The sequence below is a fragment of the Eublepharis macularius genome, chromosome 4 (assembly GCF_028583425.1).
Source record: "Eublepharis macularius isolate TG4126 chromosome 4, MPM_Emac_v1.0, whole genome shotgun sequence".
NCBI lineage: Eukaryota > Metazoa > Chordata > Lepidosauria > Squamata > Eublepharidae > Eublepharis > Eublepharis macularius.
In genome coordinates, this window is record NC_072793.1 from 13,258,736 (window position 1) to 13,281,523 (window position 22,788).

Here is a 22,788-nt window from a genome sequence, read left to right on the forward strand (position 1 = left end):
TTCCAGATTACGTTATTGAATAAATCAGTTTCCAGTTCTTAAAACTGAAATGAAGTTATCCAACTGCTTTAACGGGCTTCAGAACAAGACTGCTTTATTTTATACATATTTATATATATACTAGCAACAAAGCCTGTTGTAGGAAAAAATACAACAGGTTCTAGAAAGGGGAGGGAGGGCAAGTGGGTATTGCCTCCTGCTCTGTGCCTAATCCCGGATGGGTGAAGGGGGACAGGCATTGCCAGCTGCTCCACGCCTGATTTTGGTGGGTTGAAGTGGGGGCGGGCCACCTGCTTTTCCTGATCCCGGCCTGGTGAAGGAGGGAGGCAGGCATTGCCTCCTGCTCTGCACCTGATCCTGTCTGGGTGAATGAGGGGTGTGCATTGTCACCTGCTCTGCTCCTGATCCCGGCCGGGTTAAGGGTGGACAGGCATTGCCTCCTATTCAGTGCCTGATCCTGGTCTGGGCTTCCCACCGTGGAACGCTCTCTGGAGGGACAAACTGCCTCACCTGGGCTTCCCTCCGCAGCAGCGCCCTCTGGAGGCGCACCAAGGTAGGAAGTGAGTTGTCTAAAACACGGTTTGCCTTTTATATGGTAGGATAATATAGTCTGAAAACACCTATGATTTACCATTTTGTAAAATAATCAAACCCTAATGTTGCAGGAAAACACTGATCTTCTTATGTGGTAGCTAAGAAGGCAGATGTGCAAGTATTTGCAACTGGAAAAAATCCTCTTCCTTTTTGCTTATTCAGGGAAATCCTTGGTGTTTCAACCTTACCTTGGCCACATACAAAATGCAGGGGATCAGAGTCATCCTCCACTTCAGATGTAATTACTCCCTGACATGCAGGTCAGAGTGTGAGCATTTAACTCTTTCTCTCTCTCTCCTGTGTAAGCATCTTCGGTAAACAAGTTCTTCATCTAGTCATTGCACCAATTAGTCCCTTACAAATAGGAACTGAATATGCAAATAGTTGTCTCTGTGTTTGTCATTTTCATTAGCAGTTTCATTAGCTTAGGAAAACAAATTACTCAAAGATTTGAGAGAACATCAAGAACTGGCAATTAAATCTTTGACATTGTTCTTTATATAAGTACCAGGTATCCGTATTAAAGGTTGAAACTTTACATAATCAGCAATAATTCACAGGATTTAGCCGCTTTTAAAGGAAAATATCTAGAGTTTGTAGGACTAGCTGCAACGTTTTATTATTTATTTAGGTAATATGAGAGGTCCAAGCAATTTAAAAAATCAGTTTCAACTCATTTAACAGGAGAGCAAAGATGAGTAAGAATAAAATGTCAAGGAAATAAGACTGCTTGATGAGAGATGGAAAGGGAATGGAGGAATTCACTAGCACTCTGAAGTCCTTTAACCATCCAATAACAAGTGGCGGCTGGAATTACCTAGGAAAAACTGTAACCGTACACTGGCAAAAGATAATTAAAAATGTCTCCTTGCTAGATGTGTCATGATTTTCTAATAGGAAGGGATGCAGTCAGTTAAGATATTGTGAGGAAAATGACACAATTACAATCAAGATGTCAGAGCTGAAAATTTTCCAAGACATCTTGAATGAAGGCATCTTTTCAAAATGAAACTTCTGGCAGCAGCCCAGATCAGTGGGAGGAGGAGGGGGGAATCTGAATACTATTCTTCCCTACATTTATTCAGACTATTTTCTATATTTAACTAGTCTGAATGCCTGTGATGCCGGATTACAAGCCCCTACAAAGCTTCCATTTCAAGCAGAAAGGCTGAATTGTTACAGCATCCCTATGTATTTGCAATTCATTCTCCAAATTTTACTTTTGATGGTGCCTCATTAGTTGGTAGCTGTCCATGCACCTCAGAAAATGAATGACCCAGAAATAAGTTTTAAAGAGCATGTCAATTACACTGCAGATCTTTGCAAACTCATTCCATTATTTGATCCAAGGATTCTACTTACAAAGCATTTTCTTCATTTATTAATTTCTTTGCCTGCTTTGACTGAGATTTATTTTTTAGTTATGTGCATCTCCCCTGTTACTAAACTATTGGCTACAATAATACACCTTAATATTTACACAGCTGTCCTTTTGCTTCTTACACACACGGAAGGACTCTTTAAAATCTCATGCTTCAAGTACTGTACACAAGAAGCAGATCTAAAGTCGTGCAACCACTTTTACAAATGGAAGCATAAAACTGCCATAGAAATGACCTATTAGAGCATCATGTGCATTTTTTGCACAAGGGTGTGCAGACAAACACTAGCAGCTATTTTTTCCCCTTCCTTTTGTGGTTTAAAGCGGAGTGGTTTAGATCCGATGCTTTTCTCAGCCATTATCCCAGGAATTCTTAGAACAGTCCTGTATGACAGATTGATATTATTCCTCCGTTGCGGATAATATTCACATGTACACAGACTGATAGTGCATCCATTCCGCTAAGAGAGGTGTACCTTCCCTCAACACACAGTTCTTTCCCTGGTGCAAGTCTCTTCCACTAGTGAAAGAGCTTCTTACACAAGAGGCATATGCCTCCATTTGAGGGATCCAAGCCCACCCAGTGATCTCAACAGTGAGATCTTAACTGGGGGTTTCTAGTTCACAGCTAATTCTCTTTGCTACTATGTTGGTTGTCAGCAGAATACTATGGAAATCTTACTGAATTGCACAGGATTTCTCTCACAGTCAATATATTGGGACATGTACACTTTCTTAGTTTTGGGCACACAGAGCAGGACCAATACCATCTCTCCTGACTGCCCGTTCTCCACTCTGTGCTGCCCTAGATGTGCTCAGTAGACCTACATTGGCTGCACCCTGTAGCTTTGTTACAGCCAGGGCTCATTTTGAGGGGGAACGCTCAGGAATGCAGTTCCGGCAGGTCCCCAGAGGTCACATGACAGGTGCCCCCACCCACCTGACTCTCAGCCATTTTGGGCCCGTTTTGGCCCGCACTGGGCCTATGACGGGTGGTGGATCACTCTCCAGCTCAGTAGCGGCCCGATCCTGAACATTTTAGGCCCCTTTTTGGCCATTTTCGGCTTCTTTTTGCCATTTTGGGCCCAATTTCAGCCCTGAACGGCCAGGATTGGGTCCAAAACAGCCAGGATAGGTGAAGTCAGGGGGGCGTAGCATATGCAAATCAGTTATGCTAATGACACACTTCCGGTGCTGGCAAGGGTGTGGCACATGCTAATGAGTTATGCTAATGAGTCCCTACAGCTCTTTTTCTACGAAATGACTCCTGGTTACAGCCTCAGTGAGACTTTATAGTTGATGTCTTTTAATTGCTGATTTTTATGTGATTTATGATTTATCTTTTTTACAGAGTTTTTAACTTTGTATCTGTTATTGTTGTGAACTGCCCAGGAGCCTGCTTGCAGGGAGGGCGGGATATAAATGGAAATAAATAAATAAAGATAGAAGACTGGCAAGAGCAGTCTTGCCTTCTCCTTGGAAGTAAGGAGACTTTAAAAAATAGTGCACTATTATTTGGCAAAGAGACCACTTCTTTTTTTTTTCTGTTATCAGTTCTGCAAATTCAGGTTGTAATTTTAAAAATGCAACTATTCCTGGTTAGAATAACACATTTCAGAAATTTATAAACAAGGAAACCAAAAAGCTTCCTCTCCAGCTTTTCACTCCACTTATCCCCCTTAAGTATTATATAATGTGGTATAACAAAATATATTACCTCTCTGTTTGCTGCCAAATTTCCTGTATGCTTCAGAAAAATAACTTATTTGGCGATAGGTATGCCACATTTAATATTAATCATTTTGCAGCTTACAGCCAGATTAACAGGTCTACTAGTGAAGAAAGACAGCAACAGTAAAAAAAAAAAAAAAAGTAAAGGTACTCCCCTGTGCAAGCACCAAGTCATTACTGGCCCATAGGGGGACGTCGCATCACAACGTTTTCTTGATAAGACTTTTTGTTACGGGGTGGTTTGCCATTGCCTTCCCCAGTCATCTACACTTTACCCCCAGGAAACTTTCCTGAGAGTATTTTTCTGAAGCATACAGGAAATTTTACCATCCTCAGAAGGATGGAAGGCTGAGTCAACCTTGAGCCGGCTACCTGACCCCGGCTTCCACCATGATCGAACTCAGGTCGTGAGCGGAGCTTGGGCTGCAGTACTGCCGCTTACCACCACAACAGGGCTCTTCATGTAGTAACAGTAACTTTCTTTAATAGTATCAACAAGTCTGTATTAGCACATTATAAATATATGAAACACTGTTTACATTTCACTTTTGAGTTCATTTTCTTTCTTTTTAGAAGGAAAATCCTGGTTATATTAGCACTTATCCCCATTCCCAGACTGGACCCCCCCCTCCCCCAGCAACTGGACCCTCCCCCTCCCCAGTTTACTTTGACCCATTTTCACAAATCTACTGTAAGATCCTGCACATGCGCACACACATGAACAAAAGTAGCAACTATACCTTCCAACATTTGGAATTCAGTGCACAAATTGCTATTAAATATTCTGGGAAAGATTCCTCTTTTAATCGATCTTTTTCCTACATACCTATCACTCAGAAGAGACCATATTAAAGAGAATGAAATAAAATTTAGAAATGTTTGTGAAATCAAAAGTAAGTAGCACACCGAGACAACTAATTTAGCCAAAGGAAGGAACGAAACCTCTGAAATCATAAAATGATTTGCCACCAGCGAGTTTTTTTATTTTAAAAATGACTGTGATCTTGTAATATATTTCTGTTCATAAATTGGGATTCAAGGACTGCAAGTCAAGTTCTACACATGGAATAGTTTCTTCCCAGCTTAGCCTTCTTGCTGCAGTTTCCTGCCCACAGAAAAGAGGGTTGGGAACACAGTGAGATGTGGTACAGGAACCTGTAATTACGCATGAAAATTGCAGACGCCCCTTACATGAGTGAAAATGCTTTCTACTTGGCAAGAGATGCATGTGTCGAATCTAACCCATGGATCAGACTTGTAGTTTTTTTCACCTCAGAGGACCATCTATAAAATTTCACTCCGTGCCGCATTTCATTCATAGCGGTATAAACACGCTGCAGCTGTTCAAGATGACACCACTCCAAGCTGAGCCTCCGTTAATAAACCCTAATCCATCATGAACACAAAACAACCAACAAGCATTTGGAAGCTTTTGAACTCTTATTTAGGCATGGAACACCAAATCCTTCAACTTGACTGAGGAGCTGTGAGTAAGAAGTAACCTCAGTTACTTCATGACACTTTATATTCACATCAAAGCATGGCTCAGTTAAGTGAACTGAGAGTTTGTAATAACCAACAGAGGTGCTACGAAGGGGGAAGAAAGCAAATATTTGCACATGGTTTGATTTAAAAAATTGAGTAAAGTATAATTTTCTTTATTCCTTTTACAGAAGTGGTATTTAAAATGTACACACATTACACTGGCTCATAAATAAAACTTTTCAAAAAACTAAAAATTACCATAGTTGATACAGTTAAGAACTGTCTTTATATATTACAAAGTAGTAGGAAAAATGATGAGGCTTGGTAAAAAGTGTATGAAAGTAGTATTTTCCTCATTTCATAATTATTTATATGAAAAATTTCCAAGAACTTTTGCACAATATGCAAACGCCTAGTGCTACATAGATCATTCTAAACAACTACTGTTTCTTTAGGAAATCCACCAAATCTGATGTCCAACATTACTTTATTTATCTAAGATGAAATGTCCTATTATGTACAAAAGTTAATCTCCAGTTTTTCACAATTTGTTAAAAACAGTGATCTATTGCCTATGTGTAGGAAATTCTTGTCTCAATATGGTTTTTTCAATGTCAGCCATATGTACGAATATTACAGAAATATGGAGAAGAGACAGTATTTGTAGGGTTAAGATTGAAAATTTTCCTTCTTTTATAAACATAATGCATACAATATGTAGCATCTTTTTGTAAAAAGTCCTAAGACGACATATTCTAAAACACAGTACTCTCTCCCCTCCTCTAGTTTCTAAGAAACATAAATGGATGCTCTTTTCACAATGAACAATTAACTTCCTTTTGATTTCACATTGGCTAAATGACAGCAGCTATGTACAAAATCATAGGCTTTTTTTAGGCAAAATTAACCCGAAAGAATCTATACACCTGAGCCGGTACTTGTAAGAAAATTGTGGTCAATAGCAGTGTTTAAGAAAGTAACAGAAAAGATTTTTGCATAGCGGGGTGAGGTTAAACCCAAGGAAAGCTTATCCATGATCAGATAAATTCCAGATCACTAAAGGACAAAATCGTGAATTAGTGCAAAATCTGGTCAAAATGGGTATAGAGCTACAGAAACACAAACTGCTGCTGGATTGATGCACCCATCGTCATCAGCAGTGCAAGAAACTGATCAGGCACCCTAATTAAGCCCTCACCCTAATTAAGCCCATCTTCCTCTGTTGGCTTATTTTTACATCTCTTTCCTAGTACAGAAGACACGAAATAAAATACATTGCTTTTTTAATTCTACAAGATCATTTGCCTATTACTATCTCATTTAGCAGTGGGCAGTGAAAGGTCTCACACAATCTCATTATCAATACAAAATTTGTAGCATCGTTGTGGACTTACTATAGTTCATTAAAATTTTTGTAAAATCACACCTGGAGCTTTTCTGTACTTTCCCACGTCCCACTTTTCCTTCCTTCCTATCTCAGAATGCTTACACTTCAGAACAAATTGCCAAAATCTCGCAAACATTCAAAAGACACCTACATGTGTGGAGAGAACAACTGATCTCCATTTATTTTGTTTCAATATACATCCATATTTTGAATTTTAATACAAAAAGAAAAAAATTAGAATCTGACAAATGTTTACAAACAAGATACCTTCAAATAGATTTTACTCATATCGGTCAGGTGCAGAGTAAATGACAAATTGTACTGTTATATTCAAGGCAAAAGAGTCTGTAGTCCATGACCACTTTAGCCCAACTTTTATGCAAGCTTAATTGTTTTCATCTACCATGAATAATAAACTCATTGTTGATTCCCAGTTTGTTTGTGCACATGTGTACATAGCAGCTCCTTTCATAGAAAGAAAAGACATCTAGAGGTCATCTTGTACTTTTACCTACAGGAATCATGGTAAGATACAGAATGGGTTACATATAACCAGGGTGGGGTTGGGGGCTTTATAAGAAAAAAATAATTAGCTGACAAATGAGGGCAGCAATAAAAAAGCGTCCTTTTGCAACAATAAATAAATACAGTCAAAAGTTCACTGTGTGGACTTTAAACCAGCTTCTTCACTGAAGAACAGATGTGGCATTTCCATGGAGCGAGAACTTGACCCCATTTCACTGTATCTTCTTCCTGCTTTGTCTCTTTCTTGTCCTTCAACAAAATGTTCTCCTGTTTCTGCTACAATAGCACAATTTGATCTCAACAAGAAAACGATGCGGCTGATTTTCGTTACTTTGTCCTTTGGACAAAAATTAGCCAAGAATATAATCCGATGTGACTGATAAAAATGCAGTTTACATCAAGACGTTGTCAGGACAACCTGACCAATAACCTCTGGCTTCCCAAGTAAATTCAGACAACCAGATTCTTGCTCTTTGTGTTAGGGTAACACGTGGAACTTTAAGAAGCTGTAGACTGCAGTTTGTTGTTATGAGACCTGCAGAATGCAGAAAAAGGGAACAATGAAGCACCCTTGATTTAAGAGACCTCTGCTGCTGTAAGCAGATGCTGAGGGCCTGTCACTCAGCTAAGAAAACAGCCACGTTGCTGTTGATGTTCATCTTTTACAGACAGACACAGAAAGAACCTCTGATCTTTTGCTACACAGACACCTTCAGTTCTGTCTGAAAACATGATGATCAACTGGACTATCCCCAAACACAGAAACACCACATAATAATTTACAAAAAGAAGTACGCATAATACGTATCTAATTTACAGTGCTTTGGAAAGGGCATGAATAAATGCATACTTATTGGTAAAAATGCAAATTTTTGTTAGAATTGAGCAAATTCACTTGTAGGTTAATAGCTTTTATTATGGAAAGGAAATAATTGATTTTACATAGCCTCCCTGACTATTCCTGAACTTCATTTGGATACAATATTCATCTTGTTTTCCAGCACAGCTGCTAACAATATGTTTGCTTCCACATAAAGCAAACGTTGCAGGTCAACAGCAAATGCGGATTAAAAAAAACAACAACCAGTGGATCACACTGTACAATGAAAAAGCAAGCAAAACATCCAGTTCTGATTCCATTTAGAAAGGCACATTACAGTTATCACAATCTGCAAAAAAAGAACATGGGTGGTATAAATGAGGAGCTGCTGCCCAAACAAATAAAAGTTGGTAGTAAAACAAAGGATGAAAAGGAATGCCTGACATTCTGAACAGGTGTCACCTCATCGGCAGCTTTCCTTTACAACTGGTCGTTCCCCCTTTTAGAAAACTACTCGGTAGGCAATGAAAACCCACCTTCCAACAGACTACAGCCACTACTGTGAGCAGCAGCAGCTGCTGGTGCGGCTATGCGGGCATCTCCTCCTGGGCTTTGAGCTACTCCTCTTTGGAGCCTGCGTGACTTTTCTGGGGATAAGCAAGAGCAGCCAGAGCACATCCCTAGCAGCCCCCTTGAGTGAAACTCCAAATGGGGAAGGAGCAACTCTCGTTACTCGGGAATGAATGTGGAATTTTTTTCACCAAGGACACCATTAAGCAAATCTGAACACAATTGTACTGATTAAAATGAAATAGCCACCCAGTCAGCATTTAACTCTCCACTGAAATCCATGGAACTTAAAATTTTTAGCTGTTGCTCTGCCTCAATTATCATTTCAGCTGCACGATCCCTGTAATGTGCAAAACCGGCTTGGATTGCCAATGTTCAGTTTCCTTGCGAATTAAAAATCTCAATATGTAAGAATGTGAACAAAAACTTCTTCATAAGAATGCTTTTAATAAGTTCAGATGGACAGATTAAGGATCTAGCTTAGTGTCAAAGGTTTTGAGAGAAAACAGATTTTAAAACTAGAAACTTTAATTTCCAGCAGTAAAATACACGTCATGCCAAATACCAAAAATCTGTTAGGGATAAAAGGGGCTTACCTGCTTGCTTTGAATCCTTTTAGCTTCTGCACAAAGAAGGATTCCAGAACCTCTGCACACTGATAAAAGGGAGAGTCGCTTGGATTGTAGTAACGACAGTTATCAAAAATCTTGGTCATGTCGGCCACAAATTCTGTCACTTTTTTGTAGTAACGATTTAATATTCTTTCCTCCATGGTGGAAAGGTCTTTAAAATAAGGAAACGTTAATAAAAAACAAGCTTTCAGTAACTTGTGCAATTCTCCTCATGCTCAATTTCATTAACATTTACTTTAGGGTGTTTTGTAATGTGACAAGGAGAGAAGTCAAAAAGAACAAGAGGGGTTGGACTATTTAGCAAGTATTTTAGTTCATTAGTTATTTAAGTATTTATATTCTGCCTTTCCTCACAGCTGAAGACAGTTTGCAAATCACAATTTAAAGCATACAGAATGAAATAAAACCCTAAACAGCCCCCCCTCCCACCCTTTTGCAACTGATACACATAATTCTGAGGCTGGGAGGGGGCGCATGTGTGCCTCTTATTAGGGCATTATGATTCCTTTATGGAGAATTTAATAAGCTCACTGGCATTCCAATTAAAGACTGCTTGGATCTGACATCCTTAAAACCCTGTCTTTGTTTCCCTTTCTTAAATTACTTTAACAGAAAAGTTCCTATAAACATGCTTAATTAGCGGCTCATTTGGCTTATACTGATTGCTCGTTATTTCATTTCAGAACCTTGTTAAGATACATCAGTTAATTGCCACTGACATACACATCCTGCCCCACAGAGAACAAACCGTGACAAAGGATCCAGTTTTGTAACTACTAGGGTGAGCACCAAGAATGAAAAGGAAAAAGCAGCTAAATGGAAAGGTAGGGGTTGTGAGTACAGGGAAGGGGGAGAGACACACCATCCACGATCTCGCCTCACAGTCATACACACAGTGAGAACAGATCAGTTTCTCAAATCTATACAAGCCGTTTTCCTCAACATTCACCTTGCCCTCCGATTCTACTTGGGCTACCAATCCTTAGGAAACAAAGCCTTGTTGAGGGTTGCTATGTGAATGCATTTTTATTTTAAACATAAATATATGTATACATTTTCTATAACCAATAAAATCAATGTATCTATATGAAAGCCCCAGCCCCAGAATTACCTGCGGCTCCACCTGCAGGTCCGTAGGACTGGAAGGGCTCATGGTGCGAGGAAGCCACCATCTTCTCCTCCAGCCCAGGGACCCCCCAGGTGGCTCTGTGGGGCTGCAGTGGTATTTTAGGCTTGGAATGCCGTGGCCAGCCAATCAGCCTTGACTGGGCCGAAATCTAATGCAGTGAACCTAATGAAGTCACCGGGCAAGCTTCTCGACACGGGCTGTTTCACCTTCACAGATCTATAAACATGCAGCGTTTCCTTACATGAATACAGCTATCACCAGGGCAACTGGTTGACCGCTGTGCAAAACAGTCTGCTGGACTAGATGGACCAGTGGTCTGATCCAGTAGGCTCTATTTCTGTTCACTTGTGATGTGGGAAACTGGCGCTAAAATAGAGCTTGCAGATTTTGAAACAAGCATACTTTCATCATGGAAATCTATAGATTTCTCTCATGATAAACCTACAAAATAGTCAGCTATTCCGCTATGTAATGAAGATTCTTCTAAGCTAAAGCACTCTGAGTTTATTATTAATTTGAAAACCACAATAACGACAGTTTATATAGCATCTACAACTAAGCACTCTATGAAAATAGTTTTTAAGAAATGGATGCCATTTGCAGGCTTATAATTTAATTTAACTATCAGACAAGTAGCCATGGGAACCAGCAAACTCCGATGCCCAAGAAGACACTTACCCATAGGTTCTTTGATAACGCCATAATAATCTGGAGCATCATTGGGATCCACCGGTTCTAGAAATGGCCATGCCATCTTGTGAGCCTGTTTGGGAAAAGGCAACAAGATGCATTATTTCACTTACTGAATCAAACGCTTTCACTCCGATCCTAAAATATGTGACCTGCCATCATACTGGGACAGACAACTGTAATTAACACAATGGACCACGGTGTAAATGAGCTTTGTGCCTAGGGATACAGTGAATCATTACAGACACTACACTGTAAGATTTATGTTCATTGATATAATTGCTGTACTCGATAGATTTTGTTCTTTAACGTTAAATGGTGGTTGTGTTGTTTTGCTGATCATACCGGGACAGGGCAGAAGTAGAAATGTAAAGGCCTGAAAAATAACAGAAACATTTGGTAACAACGTTATTTTTTTTCCTGAGGACCTTTTTTTCAAGTTTTCCAACAGAAAAAATTGGAAATCTAGGGGACTGCTGAACAAAATGCTTAAGGAATAGATTCTCTTTTTGGAATGAGCAAAATGTTTTTTTAATACAAGGTGATACTTACTCAGAATGTGTAGTATGAAGATTTTTATGTTAAGTCTACAGCATCAGATTATGCTAATTCCTGAATACTCCACAGAGGTCGCTGTGTTAGTCAGTCACAACAAAATGCCAGTCCAGAGGCATCCTAAAGACTAACAACATTTATCCCAGCTAGCTGATTCTTTTTGTTAACTTCTCCCCACTCCTACCCTTCTCTTGCTTATAACATGCTTGTACATCCATAGATAATGGCTATGGATGTACCCCCTGGTTTGACTGGAATAAACATTTCAGTTAGCCTTTCAAGAGCCACTAGGCTTGCGTTTCATTTTCCAGTGTAGACATATACTCCATATTTTCAAGCATATTTATTGTTTCAATATGACCAATGTTATCTATAAGAGTTAAGAGTTTTCAACATTATAAAGTATAACTTAATATGCAAATATGCTGCTAACCAGGGGTGTGCAGCACAAAAAGATTCGGGTTTACCCGAAGCAGGGAAAAAATTCGGAAATACCATAATTCCGAAGCGGCAAGCCATTTTGGAATTATGGTATTTTACTTACTTTGGTATGCTCCGTAAATATTCGGAGCATACTGAAGTGAGGTGGGGCAACCCCTCCACCCCACCCCACCCCCCTGGGGTAACCCTTCCACCCCCCACCCACTTACCTGGCCAGAGGGAGAATGGGAGGGTCATCAGCTGGGCGGCGGGTCGCCGCCGCCACCCGCCGCCACCAGCACGAGGCTGCAATGGCCTGGAGCCAGCTGGCTCCTCTGCGGCTGCACCACCTCCTGATCCTGCAGGGTGGTGGGGAAGGCCAGAGCCACCGCCTCTGGCCCTTCCTACCCCTCAAATGGCTGCGGCACCGTGGTGGCCATTTGAGGGGAAGGAGGGCCGGAGGAAACAGAGAAAGCCCTTCCTGCCCCTCAAATGGCCACCATGGCCATTTGAGGGGCAGGAAGGGCTTTCTCCGCCTCCACCACCGCTCCGCAGCCCCGCAGGGTGGCGGGGAGGGCCAGAGCCACCGCTGCCGCCGACTGCAAGGTAAGTGGGGGCTGGGGGGCCTGGGCTGGGGGTGGGTTGATGTTTAAAGGGCCCCGCCACTGCTTGCTTTAAACTCAGCCCCGAAGCGTTCCAAAGCATTACGAATGCTTCAGAAAACTTTGATTCGGGATTTCCGAATTGGGGCCAGATTTGGATATCCCGAATCTTTACAGATCAGGTCCGATTCGGGTATTTTACCCGAATCGGAAACCCGAAGCGCACATCCCTACTGCTAACCCCACGATGACTGTATGAGATTCTTTTTGTTCAAATGTACTTATTTTTAGTTACTATAAAAGGTGTGTTTGCTGTGCTCAACTTTTATTGATCCCTAACTCATATGGCAAAAACTAAAGTATGATTGCCAAGGCAGCAGTTTGCATCTCTCTCTTCCTGGTACTGGATATATGTGCAAGTTTGCTTGCAGAAAACAAATTTCATCATAAATGTGGCAGATAGTACAATTTTATACACTGTTAGTTATAAATGATGTGTTTTATGTTGTTAAAGCAGTAAAATAAATTTAGGTTTGATAAGGAAGTAGATAGGGATGTAAATGAAAAAAAATTGTGTTTTTCAGATTTGGGTATCGTGAAGGCCATAAATATCAGTATTCCCCTATATTTGGGTTCTCCTCCCATACTGGTTTGGTATTAGATCTAGTTTCTTTTTCAGGCCAATTATTCCTTATGGGGAAATCTATGGACTTTCATGCAAATTACACCAAAATTGCAAGGGAACGCTTGCTGGCTAAAGACCTTCCAAGTTTCAAGAAGACTGAATCCAGTTCTATGGGCCCTCAAACAAGGTGTCCCCAGCTACTTTCCACTGTGTCTTATGAAGGGAGAAATCCAATGCTTTCTCCGGGGCATAGAAACCTTAGCCAAACACAACAGCAACCATTGACTAAAAACCTCCCTATGCAAAACGAACCAACAAAGCCCAACAGAGCCAATGCCAAACCCAAAAAATCCCAACAGAACCAACCCGGCAGCAGGCAGAAGAGGTAAGGCAGAGACAGACTACAGAAGGCAAAAGCATGCACACCAAAAAATCTTGCCCTGAAGCTGCAGCCAGGAGGCCAGCTTTTCCTGTAGGCTATGAGAGAATCATTGTGATTGGACAGACAGTTGAGCTCCCCCAACGTGCAATACCATTTGCCTGTGAAAACTGCCTCCCTCCCCCCTCCCTTCTTTTGCCCAGGATGCCTGCAAAAGCAAGAAAAACATGCTGCTGGGACATTTAAAATGATGATAATGGTATATCTGAGAATCTCTGATATCAATCCAGATTTCTGAATATACCCTGAAAATGCTGATAAAAGCATTCTTCGGGTATATTTTCAAACTAGAAATACCAAAGTACACATCCCTAAAAGTAGGTATTGCACGTATTTCAAAACTTCTGGACTTGTTATATTTGTAAGAAGCAGCTTTGTGAAGAGGTCTATTCTGATTTTAAAAGGAAGTATGTGGGAGCCTCTCTCAAGCATGCCTTTCACGATGGTTGTTGTGGGTTTTCCGGGCTGTATTGCCGTGGTCTTGGCATTGTAGTTCCTGACGTTTCGCCAGCAGCTGTGGCTGGCATCTTCAGAGGTGTAGCACCAAAAGACAGAGATCTCTCAGTGTCACAGTGTGGAAAAGATGTAGGTCATTTGTATCTACTCAGGAGGGGTGGGGTTGAGCTGAGTCATCCTGTAAGAGTTTCCCAGGGTGTGGAATGCTAATGGCGGAAGGCTTCACTGTATCCTGAGGAGGTTCTTTTGCATATGGATTGGTACTTGATGTGCTAATCTTCTCTGCAGGGCTATTGTCGGGGATAGAATGTTTTGTTAGCCTGGTGTTTTTCAGAACTGGAAACCATGCTCTGTTCATTCTTAAGGTTTCTTCTTTCCTGTTGAAGTTTTGCTTATGCTTGTGAATTTCAATGGCTTTCCTGTGCAGTCTGACAAAGTAGTTGGAAGTGTTGTCCAGTATTTTGGTGTCCTGGAATAAGATACTGTGCCCTGTTTGAGTTAGGCTATGTTCAGCCACTGCTGATTTTTCAGGTTGTCCAAGTCTGCAGTGTCTTTCATGTTCTTTTATTCTTGTCTGGATGCTACGCTTTGTGGTCCCGATGTAAACTTGTCCACAGCTGCAGGGTATACGGTATACTCCTGCAGAGGTGAGGGGGGTCTCTACTGTCTTTTGCTGATCGTAGCATCTGTTGTATTTTTCGGGTGGGTCTGAATACTGCTTGAAGGTTATGCTTTTTCATAAGCTTTCCCATCTGATCAGTAATTCCTTTGATATATGGCAAAAACACTTTTCCTGTAGGAGACTGTTTTTCCTTGGTTGTTTGGTTCATCCTGGGTTTGATTGCTCTTCGGATTTCATTTTTGGAGTAGCCATTTGCCTGAAGTGCGTGGTTTAGATGATTAATTTCCTCATTGAGAAACTGCGGCTCACATATCCGTCTTGCACGATCCACTAATGTTTTCATTATGCCTCTTTTCTGTCGGGGGTGGTGATTGGAGTTTTTGTGTAAGTACCGATCAGTGTGAGTTGGTTTCCTGTAGACCTTGTGACCTAACTGAAAGTTTGCTTTGCGGATGACCAAGGTATCCAGGAATGGGAGTTTTCCCTCGATTTCTTTCTCCATTGTGAATTGTATGTTCAGGTGGATGTTGTTGAGATGATTCAAAAACCCCATCAATTCTTCCTCCCCATGGCTCCAAATGATAAATGTATCATCCACAAACCGGAACCATACACTCGGTTTGTGGGGTGCTGATTCTAGAGCTGATTCGACAATACATCATGCCTTTCACCTTTATGAACTAATTAGATTCTATCACAGTAACAATCTAGTACAAGTCCATTTAAATGTGCTGGTGGATTAAACTGAATTGCTTCCCTTGACCCAAATCTTGTATCTTACCTGTAATGAACGCAGGACTCTCTTCAGCCCCTCGTAATCTTTATCCGTTAAGGGGCTGAGTACAGTCATGGCATCCTCGGTTGACTGACATTGTGGACAGACATACTCATCAATGAGATCTGCCTCACTTTGCAAAATACCAACGCAGCGCCCGTGATACCAGTTCTGACATCGGTCACAGCCAATGTAAAATCTGCAAAATCCCAAAGACAGCTGTTTAACATTTTTTTCTTCTGCACGAAAGTCTTCCATTTGGTTAAAAAAACAACTGTATTCTATTTAAACAGGTAACTTAATTTTTACGAATGCTAACTAAGCTACCCATTTATTAATGAAAAATAAACAGTTTAAACTGTAAGTAAAACTGCCAGTATCACCATTATCAACGACAATTAATTTCAAGCAAATGAAATCTCTTCAGCCATAAGCAATTCTGAAGCTGAAAGGAACAAAACAGAGGTAAACAAAATTCAAACATTTCCATACAGAATTGTTATCACAAGTTTCTCTTCCACTCTGATTAACTGTTTTTCACAGGCTATTGAATTTGTTGAAAGTTGGAATAAAGAATCCTACAATATTTTATGAAAGAAAGCACACGTAACGGACTTCTCAATACCATTCGGATATCCCTTATCATGTAATAATCACTTCTCCAGTCTAAATCAAACACAACATTAATTACAATAAATTAAGAGCTTCAGCAGCCACGTGATGGTATTTTGTCAGAACTTGGTTGCAACAGGTCGGTGAATTAGCCTACTTTAAATATCAATGTTTTATTAACAATAAGCTCTCCTTTTCCATGTGTATTAAACATGCATGATTTAGAGCAACATTTCAGATATTTTCTTTTAAAAGTCACATTACTAAATTTAACATGTGGAACATTTTTTTGTTGTTGTTCAAGAAACAAACTCAGAGTAGTTTGCTACCTAATAATTAAATAAGAGGTTCTTGTCAGAACTCACTGTGACTCATCATAAGGTGTTCTGCAGATACAGTATAATTCCTCACTGCTGCCCTCTTGTGCCCGTTTACAATCATTACAGATGTACACATCCATTTTCTTAGCCTCCTTTTCTGTGATGCCAACACATTCTCCATGATACCAGTTAGTACAAAGATCACAGCCAATATAGAACCTAAAAGTATTCACAATGAAAATGACAATGTAGTTGTCATTTTGAATGGCAAGGCACTTGCTAATCTGTTCTCTGCAATTTTCTGACTTAAATTTCCCTGACCTTCCTACCCTTCTAAAGTTAATGTCTGACGCTCATTCAGTGTACATACTTCACTGGGGCTTATTTCATTACATGACTGGGTTAAAAAAACAGGTCAATCAATATGCACTGAACTCTGAAAAATGCAAATGTCTCCACTGTGAATGCACAAAGACAAGGCCAAAGGAAAAGACCTACATTTTCAAACCTGTAGCTGGCAAGCCAATTGAATTCAGTGGCAGTTCTCAAGATTTGAAAATGTAACTCTCCGTTTTTAAAAACAAGCAAAGCGCAGACACAACTAGAAGTTACAGGTACACTAAAAGGAGCATGCATACCAGCCATGTGTAAAATACATATTGGTATAACATGACATGAAGGAAAATGGGACAAGTTGATGCAAATTTCTGCCTGGAAACAATGGAATGTGACGCCTCAAACTGAAAAATGGAAGCCATTCCTTTCAGAACTTCTATTCTGACAACACCATGTGAGAGACAACAAAGAAAAACTTCAATTCCATCAATAACCTCACAGAACTGTAAAATTTTAAATCTTTCAAAACAGTGAGTTAGATCCTATAGATTATTTCTGCTGGAATAAGATCAATTTGGCCAAGGGTTAGGGTTAGCAATTTTTGTGACCATTCCCATCTTCTACTATCGATTCCAACTCTGCCTCCAGGGTGTTCCTGGAGCCCCCTGAATGCCGGGGGCAGCATTTTGAGGGGGTGGGAGGGGAGAGAGTTCTTTTTCACAAGCGCCACTCCAGCCGTGCATCACAGGATCCAACTTTATGACTAGCAGAATTAGGGGGGAAATAGAAATGATCCTAGCTGGCTGAATCCATCCTCATTCCTTTAGTGACCTTTAGTTCACTGCCCGATTTTTGTGCAGTATTTTAATTAACATTTTTATTAATCTATTTGTAGAAGGGCTGGGTCTAACCCCGAGTACTGCTGCACAATATCCATTTTCCTTATAAAAACTTAATTTTGTTAGACTTGAACCATGTGTCTCTTACTATGACTTCCATCGAGTACTACCAGGCTATCTGGAGTATTGCTGGATACTGCTTCTGCTCCAAATCCAGACCTTCAGATTGTCCCCTTTCCCCCTGCTTGTTTTCTACTGCAGTCCCAACCAAGAGCTACAGTATAAATACCTTTCATACAAGATGGCCTGGCAACTGCAAACTGTAGTTTCTTACTATGTTAATAAAACCTGGGGAATGAGCCTTGGCTCGCGTACTCTCCTCCCTCTTCCTCCTTTCTCTTCATATTTAAATACTTGAAACACTTCCCTGACAAGCTGTAAGCTGTCTTTACCTCCCAACCACAACCTATATCTTGTTTTCTACCCTTCAAGCCAGGATTAAACCACGGTTTGGACGGCAAAGCCTATTTTGTTATTACACCTGAGCCAAGTCAGTAACTGTTAATGGCAATAAAATCTGGCTCAAGATTGATTTTGCCTGCCCTACTTTCCATTATTTTAAAACCTGACATCACTGTGATTCTTACGGGCTTGCTATGCATGCCTTAGCCCTTGTCCATCTTCTCTTAGCATTTTAAGCAGAAAGCTCAGTTCTATATTATAGCACTGCTAGAATGTAGTATAACTTTATTAGCATACTGTCAACTCATAAAGCTAACAACGTTACATCAACACTAGACTTGTGTTACAGCTCTTGTGCAAGCAGAAACACAAGAAAAATACCCCAGGTAGCTGTTTACACTAAGTTAATCTTACTGTCTCCCCACTCGCATTTCTGCTTGCGCAATATCTTGTGCAACCGATTTCCAGGCGCGATATTATATTACAGATGTTGTGAATTTCATCACAAACATGTCTGATAGTTGAACTTACCATATTTGAAAATGTGAACACCTGAGAAAATGGTTTGTGTTGGGTTTTCACAAAACTCTTCATGTGCAAAAATGTAGCTGGTTCAAACACATCAGTGTTTTAAACCCCACCCCTACGCAGTGATTTGGATTGTGGGTTAGAAGCCCATTCATAGCTGAACTGAGAGTGGGTTTCTAATCCCCACCCTCCAAAAGTCTGTATTTGAGGAAAGTGGAAACACAGGAAAACTAAAGATAGGAAGCTTGTGTTTGGCAAGTGTTCACACTGTGAGAACACGTATGTGGAAGAAGAAAATTGCAATGTATGGTTAAGAAAGAATACATTGAAGCAACCTGTCAATATGCCAAAGAACAGATTGAAGACTTATTGGACTAAACATTGAAAAATTAGGCCACTATTTGCAACCAGTGAACAAGATACAAGCTGAACCAACAGGTGTTTGTGCTATACTATATAGGGAGGAAACAATTAAGTGTTGCACAAGATCTTGCGCAAGTGGAACTGAGTTAAGCCCTTTTATATTCCCACTTGTACATCACTGGATCCAAGCCACTGACCTATAAATTGAATGTATCTGATCTGCTTAGAAACTGTCCCAGAGCAGAGGACTGAAGAATAAATACCCTTTTTATCTCTATGAAGTACATCACTATATATTTTAAAAAAATGTATCAATCCTTTCACTCATAGACAAGTTTATTTTTTAAAAATGGAAGATGTACAGAAAAAGATTCTGGTGGGTCATGCCCAATGTTAGTGCTTTTCCTTCCAAGTGGTGAAACTAATTTCAAATTTATTACCTCCACAGTATAGTTTACCTATATTGTATTTTCTAATGAAGAGAAGTCAGACGGCATCATAATGTTATGCCATTTTTCCACAGTTGTAAGCGTAATTTGTGGACTCCTAACTCCTTTATTTCAGTAAAAATCTTGTTTGATCATTCTGCTAGAACACAGCTGTCATCATTTAATCCCTACACCTACTGAACTTCATGGAAAAAATCCTACTGTACGGCATGTTTTAAACTGCGTTCTATACAGTGCCAAATCAAAGAGGCTGAAGAACTCAATTATAGAAGACAGAATCGTACATGCATTCATAAAGCCCTCTAAAAAGTAAATTTAAGAAATAGCAGACTGACTGCCTAGATACAGTTATCATTCATGCACAAATATGGAATACCTACCAGCAAGTTTTAACATTCCAATACTACCTACAGAATGCTCCAAAAATTAGTGCCGAACAAGCAATTTAAGAGGCAGAAATGAACACTTCAGCTATGATCACAGTATCGAAGTGTCCATTCTGAATTTTTTACTAAAAATACATTTATTGAAAGAAGCACACTTTCAATATAAAGGACATTCCAATTATAACTGCATTTGATACCTGGGTTCCCAAATCCAAGTGAGTACCAATCAAACGCTATTTCCAACCTATCAAGCAATCCTACCTTGATGTACCCAAAATATTTGATTTTAAAAGAAAAACCAAATAAAAATATTTAATAATATATGAAGAAATTACTTGGAATATTGAACAAAACGTACTCCAGTACACTAACCTAGAATCTCTACTGGAGATTACAGAATAAATGCTTATTTCCTAACTGGTGAAATACACTAAACAGGTATCTTTCAAGAATGCACACAGCCTGCTGGAAGAGAAGACTAGCCTCTAATTCTTTATTTCTCAAGCAGAGGTAAAAAGATAAAGGAAGGAACAAAAGCAAAATACGAGATGTGTAATGTGAGACAAGCCGTACAATGGAAACATGCACATAGATATGAATCACAGAAGTTAACAGACTTGCATTGCAAAATAGAATCCTAAATATTTAAATCTTCCGTACCTTATGAGTAGCTGAATAAGCTCCTGATATCTAGAATTTCCAACCCCCCTTCTTGCAGCTGTCTTCACCACTAAAGTTAGGCAACTACGGTAACTAAAGCTAATCTAAAGCATGATACAGACTTTTAACATGGGCCACTCACTTAGATTCGTCGTAAGGCGTCTTGCAGATGCAGTAAAGCTTTGTGTCCTTCTTGGATTCCTTTGAGGTAGTAGAAATCATTTTCTTTTTCTTAGATTTTGAAGATGAAGACTCCTTTTCCTCCTCTCGTTTTCTCTTGTGGGATGAAATGGAAGTTGTGACTGTGGCTGCCGATGCAACACTGGCAGTGTGTGGTGGTGGTGGAGGAGGCGGCGGCGGGGGCGGTGGAGGAGGTGGCGGCGGCGGCGGAGGGGGGGGAGGAGGTGCAGCGGCAGCGGCTGCTGCCGCTGCAGCGGCTGCTTGAGCCCTTTCTTTTTCTTTCTTAATTTTAGCCAGGTCTTTCTTTAGCTCTTCCTAAGAAAGTCAAAGCAGAAAAGTAAGCCGTAAGATCCCTCTGGATTACACAATTAAATCTGTATGAAACCCAGTTATGTAAAACACACAGTAGTGGCCAATTTGATTGTGTATGGGGTGGCATGAATTCAAATGCGAAAATGAAATCTCAAAGGCACAAGAAAAAGGCACTTTGATAATGTGCACATCAACATCTGTGATTTACGGACAGGAAAGTAATACAGAATCAGAGTCAAACCCATCGATATGCTCAGACGAGAATAAATAGCTTTGCATTGTCGTACTTAATGCATATAATTTGATAGCACGTGTGCTTTTGTTTTTGAAACCTAAAGACTTTTTAACCAGCAAGTTTCAGATAAAAAGGAAAGGATTAGATAACAGCCATTCAAAAATATGAATTTTTAATCCAACGCCAAATCCATTACAGAAGCTCAATCTATTCCATTTTTATTCCTCTGTTCCTCCAAAGAGCTCAGGGTAGCATCCCTGTGTGTTAAGTTAGACTGAGAGACTGGCCCACAGGTCACTTGATGATATCATCTGAATCCAAGTCTCTCTTGACCTCGTCCAACTATTAAAACGATAGTTCAATCACACCATTCTGTTTTTTCAGCTGGGACCAAAAGGAGCTCACAGAATTTTAAAAATTATTTCCACTCCAAAAGCTAAGGGAAAAGGTATCAAGCTTGGTAATTCACAGTTTTTTTAATGAAACAAAACCAGCCAAGCATATTCGTTAACCAGCATCAAACTACAGTGAGGTGGCTAAGAAGCAACAAGTCACCACGTCGCAAGCATGAAAAACATTTACCCACTTCTAATCTCTATCATCCGTTGGGGGGTAAGACAGCATGAAATTCCCACTGTATTAAATCCACCTGGTGCAACCATATTAAAATTACAACCATATGAAAATAAGCTAACAGCATATCAGTTTTTGGGCCACCAATCCAGAGTAACGGAAGAAAAAGGGAGAGAAAGTGAAGGCTCTTTAGATTTCGCCTTTTGTTCCACAAATTTTTGCTCCACAAACTTAAAGCAACAGGCTACAAAAACGAGCCAAGTCTCTAAAATATACTCAACTCAAGAAGGATGAGAATTAATTTTACCTGCACTTCAATTTGTAGATCTTTATCTAAAAGCGCTCTCTTCTTCAGTATTTCAGCTTTCAGTTGTTCCTTATGTTTGAAGAGCAGAGCTGAGAGTTTGGTAGCGTTCTGTTTACTGCGCTTTTGTTCCACACTCTCTTCTCGCTTTCGTTTCTTAGCTGCCTGTTTTTCTTCTTTATCTATCTTATCGAGAATATATTTCATTACCTGGTTGCACACTATCATTCTGGGGAAGAAATATAAAGGATGTTATTGTGAAGAGATCGGTAAGTAAAACGATGGTGTTAACTAAGTTTAATTAATAAAAGCAGACAAAAATGGTTTCGAAACTGTGGCTAAAATGTCAAAAACACCTTCCCAATTATTTTAATACTGCTAAACTCGTTTTGGCACAGCCTACAGTACAAACACACCCGCACAATGATTTGTAGATATTCTATACTGACAACTTTGCTTGTTTAGTACACTGAATGCCTGCCTTCCCTCCACTATAGAATACAAAGTGGCATACATGAGATTCCCCGCCAGGCTCCCATCCAGGCACTGACCAGACCCAGACCTGCTTCGCTTCAGCAAGCATGCTGCATTACCTGCTTTCAGACCATGCTCTTGTCCAGGGGCTTTTTTTCCTGGGGAAAGAGGTGGTGGAACTCAGTGGGTTGCCCTCGGAGAAAATGGTCACATGGCTGGTGGCCCCGCCCCCTGATCTCCAGACAGAGGGGAGTTGAGATTGCCCTCCGCGCCGCTTGGCAGCGCGGAGAGCAATCTAAACTCCCCTCTGTCTGGAG

At 40.3% G+C, this 22,788-nt stretch overlaps 1 protein-coding gene across 5 annotated transcripts in view; it reads right to left on the reverse strand.

Moving 5' to 3' along the window:
- Positions 1 to 6,730: 6,730 nt before the first annotated feature.
- The window catches only part of BPTF (bromodomain PHD finger transcription factor), a 100,779-nt gene continuing 84,721 nt past the window's right edge, over positions 6,731 to 22,788 (reverse strand). For 3 of the 5 annotated variants that reach the window (XM_054975889.1, XM_054975888.1, XM_054975892.1), the window contains 7 exons: positions 22,001 to 22,226; positions 20,536 to 20,888; positions 16,416 to 16,589; positions 15,445 to 15,637; positions 10,933 to 11,017; positions 9,090 to 9,276; positions 6,731 to 7,638 (listed from right to left, as the gene is read on the reverse strand). In XM_054975889.1, coding sequence (XP_054831864.1) covers positions 7,602 to 7,638; positions 9,090 to 9,276; positions 10,933 to 11,017; positions 15,445 to 15,637; positions 16,416 to 16,589; positions 20,536 to 20,888; positions 22,001 to 22,226 — 1,255 coding nt within the window. In that variant the 3' untranslated portion in view covers positions 6,731 to 7,601. The remainder of the gene's footprint in view (positions 7,639 to 9,089; positions 9,277 to 10,932; positions 11,018 to 15,444; positions 15,638 to 16,415; positions 16,590 to 20,535; positions 20,889 to 22,000; positions 22,227 to 22,788) is intronic. The other 2 variants (XM_054975891.1, XM_054975890.1) reach the window with 1 other exon arrangement.